Raw genomic sequence first — 6000 nt, forward strand, 5'->3', positions numbered from 1 at the left:
TTTTGACGAGCGCCTGATTTCACCACAATGTCTCACAAATAAGGACCTCTCTGTGCAGTAGTAGTATCCATTGGTGCCGTCAATACACTGGCAGTTAAAGGAGCAGTCATCCTGCCACTTGTCTCCTTCTCGGTATGTCTTCCCGTGATAAACACACATACCTGGAAGTCAAGAAAAACCTCAAGAATATTTTTCTTTTTTTTTTCTCTAGTACATATTATGTAGAGGGTGCGGTGGCGGAGCGGTTAGTGCGCTCGTCTCCGAAACGGAAAGTCCAGGTTCAAGCCTCGGTTCGGACAAATGTTTTTTTCGCCCCCTCCTGCCTACCCAGCAGTAATGGGTACCTGACTTCGAGTTGGGGAAGTAAAGGTGGCGTGGAAAGGAACTGGCCACCCTACCACAATATGCCAAAGGCCCAGAAAGTTGTCTCACTAACAACGCAATCCCCAATGTCCAGATCGGATGGGGGAACAACTTTACTTTACATATCATGGACCAGCCATTAGTTTAGATAAATGACTTTGTCTCCAGCTTAAGAAAGGAGCAAAAGGTTTCCCCTTCAATTTGTGATCTGAAAATGAATAAAGTTCAACCCCCTCAAGGCTGCAGGTATATAAGCCCCCCCCCCCCCCCCCCCCCCCCATCCTAGGTGAAATCCCATGAACCAAGGCAGCTCAGAGGTGACCCCACTCTACCTCCCATAAGTGTTTTAGTTATGAATATTTCCTCATGAATTTCTGCACGTACATTTTACATTAAACCACATTTAAAAAAATATAATTTGGAGAGGGGGGGGAGAGGGGGGGGATTTCTTTAAGAGATAGATGGAAAAAAGTTGGAGTTAGATGTAAAAAGCAACACTGCTAAACAACATAAACAACACACATTCGAGTAATGATAAGCTGAGACCAAAAAAGGGGAATACATGTTGTGTCATAGTCCTATAGTTAATCCTACTGGCCATAGGCGCAGCGCTACATCATGATTCAAGCCCGTAAATTCTACAGGCGTGGCAGCGAAGAGGTTAACAAGAAGGATTAAAATTGTTGGAGAGAGAAAATGAAAGAAAACATTCATTTTAAACTGAAACGTTTAGGTATTACATTTTTTAAAACTGACAATGTCTTTAGACAGAGGTAAATAGCAAGACTGTCATTGAGTGGTTAATGTAATATTGTTCAGTTTGTGGGTACAAACAGATTTAGAGAGAGTGAAAAAACGCATGCTGGAAAGGGCTCTCTGTTTTATCTTTGTTCTCTAGTACACTCTAACCAAAAAGTGACTACTGAGTAAAACAAAAGTACTGTCTAAATCCGGATATGTTACATAACAGTTACAAAAGAGGTGTTATGCAATGTACATTATTCCACAGTTACCAAACAGAACGATATCACTGACTGGTAACATGCAGATCTACCTGGAGGGTTAGGGTAGGCAGGATCTGGTAGAGCTCTCCCAGTGACCACACCAACGACGCCTGTGGCTGTCGGCGCTGGTGTCTGGCCAGGAGCCGGCACACAGTTGGGCACCTGGCAACATGGGTCGCTGGGGTCGGTGACCAAAGAACAACCACTCGGCAGATTACTGTAGCTGGGGCATCTATCAAACAAGAATGATAACGTCAAAGTTAATAAAGCATCGATCATAGCAAAGTGTAGAATTAAAGCTAGAACATTCTTTTATAATCATTCACCTGCCTAAGAGACCAACAAAAATCTGCCGGTAACATTTACGCTCTTTGCCACAGCCCACAAAAGACGTGACTTCCATTCCTGAGTGAGGCATTTTTTATTGGCTGCCTTTGTCTGTCTTCTGGGAGGTAGTATCCCATTCAGCCTGAGTTGGCCTCGATAGGCAAAGGTGATGCAACTTGCCTCTAAACTGATCTAAACCTTAACTCTGAACGGCTAGCCTTTTCCTACCATTTATGTCCTTAATTGCAGGATGCACATCAATGAAGACTGTTGGGAGCATACCCCCTGCTAACTATACATTCCATCTCTACCAATTACCCATCAAATACAGATTGGGCAACTGAGAAAGATGAGGAAAAGTAACTTTACCCTCCCTCAGGAAATAAAACAGAATCATAAAAATACCTTTGATCACAGTTAACCCGATTGACGGCAGCATCTTCACAGCGACACTTGAAGTCACATCCATCTGTCCAGGTGTCAAACTGCTTGTAGGGCAGGCCTTGGTACACACAGAATGCTGGAGTGATCAAGAATAAAAGAGAAGAGAAACGAATATTGTCACACTACGGTGAAGGTATGAGTTCTCGGAACAACATCAGCCACATTTCGTTGTGAACACAAATTAACCCTATCCGTATGTCGTGTTTTACTATCGTATCCATACAACGTGGGAAACTCTGTGCCACCACTTTCAAAAGAGGAAATTTACTCGTTAATCCGATCCGTACGCTTTGCATAGCAGTATGTCAAAATTATTTTTCAAGAAAGACTGAATGTTTCAAAGAGATCTTTGTTCTAGAAGTATTTTAAAATGTGAAGAATACAACCCCGGGGGTACAAAATGACCCGACGGAGTACAGATAGGGTTAAGATAATGGAAGGGCAAAAAAAGAGGTAGCAGTAACAGACTACATTAGAATGTGTACTAAGAACCCACATTATCTGTGTGGAGGTAAATAGGTCTAGAAAAGCCTTGAGATACATGCACATCAACATACAAGTTTACTGAGATACATGCCGGAGGTCAGCTGATTTTTTATCTTGAGATATGAGCTGAATTTTTAGATACCAGCAAGATTTAATTAAACATTCACTTATTGATGGAACATGTGCCTAAATTAAAAAGTATTCCCAGATCTTGCTTTACGGACTCAAACGCATGATATGTGAGACATGCTGACAAAATGAGTTACTTCTCGCAATCCACAAATGGAGATATTGGCCAAAAATCAACACGAGGCTCAAATTTGTAGAGTTTCTATAGATGCTATATTCTTTACGAATAACGTGCCTTTATTATTATAATACGTGTACTTTGTAAAATCTTTACCAATAAGCGTGGTGTATCCTTTTCCATAGGGCTCAAATCCGAGAGGTAACTCATTTTATCAGCATATGCTTCACATATGATCATCAGTATTAACACCTTTATGAGTTCTTTTCACTTCATATCTTCAGCGACTTAAAAACTGACTGGCACAGTAGTTCCAACCACAAGCCACTGGGAGTAGCTTGTGGAAATAGCTGTCCCCCGTCGTTTTATACAAGAAAAATTTTGAAATTATGCAATCTGAGCCCAAAAATGTGATTTTTATGCCCTTCTGTTCATTTTAACAAAGAATGATAGAAGAAAACAATCAGAAATTATGCAAAAAAAAGATCAAATTTTGCTAAATTATGCGGGGTGCATAAAACCATGGGGACAGAAAGAGGGAGTAAAATAACTGAGAGTGACAGCATGCAGTTACCTGTCTTGGGCACCAGAGTAGTGTGCTGTACGGGGTATGGGGTGGGCAGAGGCTTCACTGTGACAGGAACAGGGCCGGTGATGGAGGGTGGTGTCACGCTCGGAGTGTTACAGTCAGGCTTAAGGCAGCACGGGTTGTTAGGGTCTCTGACCATGGGGCAAGTGGCCGTGTTCGGATAGCGCGGACATCTAGAGAGAATACACACAAAGTCAGTGGACTTTCGTTTTTTTAGTTTTAATAAAATGTTTTACAGTTTTTGCAGCACAATTAGGTCATATGGGTGCCAAAAATTAGAGGCGTTACAAGAGAGTGACAAACACAAGAAAAGAGAAGAGTTTTAGTTTTAGGAGAGGTTTTATGGTGCTCACAACTGCATAAGGTCATGTGAGTGCCAAGGGGTGGATGTGAACAGAGAAGTCCTTACAAATAATCAGACTTACTCTGCTCACCTCTCTAGCTTCAATAACACAAAGTATGCTTTGACTATCAAGGCACTCCGGAAATAGCAGGTCACAAGAGTGAGACAAACATACAAAAGAAGTAGAGGAAAATGATGACTGTAAGGATTAGTAAAGAAAAAGCAGCAGTTCACTGTTGCAGTTCAGGTACAGATATGAGCATGACCTTGATGAATCAGCCAATTTACAATTAGTGTGTGAAAGAAGGAGAGATAAGGACAACAGATGTTTTATGGAAAAGAAGAAGCAAACCACATCAGTGCACCTGCCAACCACCTTCTGGGTGGATTCAAGAGGAGTGGATCTGAGTTGAGGTTAACAGTGAGACAGCAGGAAAACAGCAGAGTTTAAGACAAAGACTGTTTCTAAAGTTTTTTTGTTTTTTTAAGTACAGAGAAGATAATTAACACCATAACATTTGTCTATAGCAGGTAAAAAGCTAGACACAGTAACAATAGATTGCATTCGTATAGCGCAAATCCCCGCTCAACAGCAAGCTCTATGCGCTTCACAATCTATACTATTACCCCAGCAGACCTGAAACAAACTCGACTTTATGGGAAGCATACAGTGCAAGCAGCAATTTATAGGCTCTAAAATACAAACATAGTGACAAGATCTTTTGCTGTCTATGGCCGGGTACCCTTTTCCACCAGGGTGAAGTGAGGAAAATTCGTGTAAAGTGCCTTTCCCAAGGACACAACGTTGGGCCAGCGGCCCGAACCCCTGACCCCGCAACCTCACGATTATGAGTCCGATAGCCTCACCACTAGGCCACCAACACCACAAGACAGACAGTTAGAAAGCACAGATGGAAAGAAAAGAAGTACGACCTATCAGTGGTGCTCTCCAACAGCTCACATGATGAAAGTAACGTTGAAAAGGAAGAGGGAAAAAGCAGTATACGACTGCCGCACACAAATACACAAGTTTGATTTCATTTTTTAAAAACCCACAAAGACCCAATATAGGGAGCACAATATAGTCTTCAAAAAGAAAGAATAGTGACAGACAATAAAAAAAAACTAATCTTCTTTGCTTCCTTTCTGTTACAGATTAAGGCAGTACTAGAAACTATTTTTTGCAATTTTAAAGGAAATACATGAAACAAAAAAGTCATAAAAAGACCAATAAAAAAAGAAGAATTACATGAAAAGTAAGGAACTGTCAGTTTTACTAAATAGTTTGTCAGTAAAAAGAAAAGTTTGCATTGACCAATAAAGTTGAATCACAAAACTGAAAAATGAAGAAACTGGGTTATAATCAGTATTGAAAAATTTAATCGGACTGCTTGAATGATCAAGGAAGAAGTCACTAACTTAAATCTAACTCAAGACACTCACAATTCAAGACACTCATATTTTCCAGTGGATCCATCGATGCACTCACAATTAAATTCACATCCGTCTCTCCATTTCTGACCTTGACCATGGTAAGCTCCTTTGTAATAACAAGAATCTGAAAAGACAGTGGAAAAATATATATATCAAATACCACATTATTCGGAACAGGAACAGTGGAGAACTTTGGCAGCAAAAACCAGTCAACCACAGAGCCCTCTTCAGGAATGAAGAACTCCCATTAGCAAGATGCTGTCTTTCAGCCACACCCCTGATCTTCTGGTAAGGAAGATCTACACCTAGCCTTCTTGAACAAGGGCAAAAAATCTCGGAGTTGTGCACGTTAAAGATCCCTTGGTGGTCTAAAATTGACAAGAGTAGGCTTCGGCCGACACCCGGGCAAAATTTAAAAAACTTCCTACAAACTGAAAATGTTTAATGTGTCCCGCACGCTCATATGACTTTATGCCCTTGCAAGCGTCGTAAAACACTTACCAAAAAAAACCACCCAAAAAATATAAGCAAAAGTTCAGTATAGCAAAGAGGACTCAAATTTTCCCTTCCATACATTGTCAGTGCACACACACACAGATAGAGAAAGTGAGAGAGATGGAGAAGAAGAAAGAAAAAGAGAGGTCAAGGGGGAGTGAAGGGAAAGAAAAGAAAGAGAGAATGAGTGAGAGATCGGGAGAGAGAGAGAGGGAGAAAGAAAGAAATAGATAGAGAGAGGGAGAGAGGGAGAGAGAGAGAGAGAGAG

General features: G+C 41.0%; 1 protein-coding gene across 1 annotated transcript in view; it reads right to left on the minus strand.

The window, feature by feature from the left end:
- LOC101854711 overlaps positions 1-6000 on the minus strand; it is a 108409-nt gene that overhangs the window by 30025 nt on the left and 72384 nt on the right. Inside the window, exons 49-53 of the mRNA XM_013081484.2 lie at positions 5247-5361; positions 3446-3633; positions 2100-2214; positions 1418-1599; positions 47-161 (exon numbers count right to left, since the gene is read on the minus strand). Coding sequence (XP_012936938.2) covers positions 47-161; positions 1418-1599; positions 2100-2214; positions 3446-3633; positions 5247-5361 — 715 coding nt within the window. The remainder of the gene's footprint in view (positions 1-46; positions 162-1417; positions 1600-2099; positions 2215-3445; positions 3634-5246; positions 5362-6000) is intronic.

This window comes from Aplysia californica, unplaced genomic scaffold, assembly GCF_000002075.1.
Source record: "Aplysia californica isolate F4 #8 unplaced genomic scaffold, AplCal3.0 scaffold00133, whole genome shotgun sequence".
Lineage (NCBI taxonomy): Eukaryota > Metazoa > Mollusca > Gastropoda > Aplysiida > Aplysiidae > Aplysia > Aplysia californica.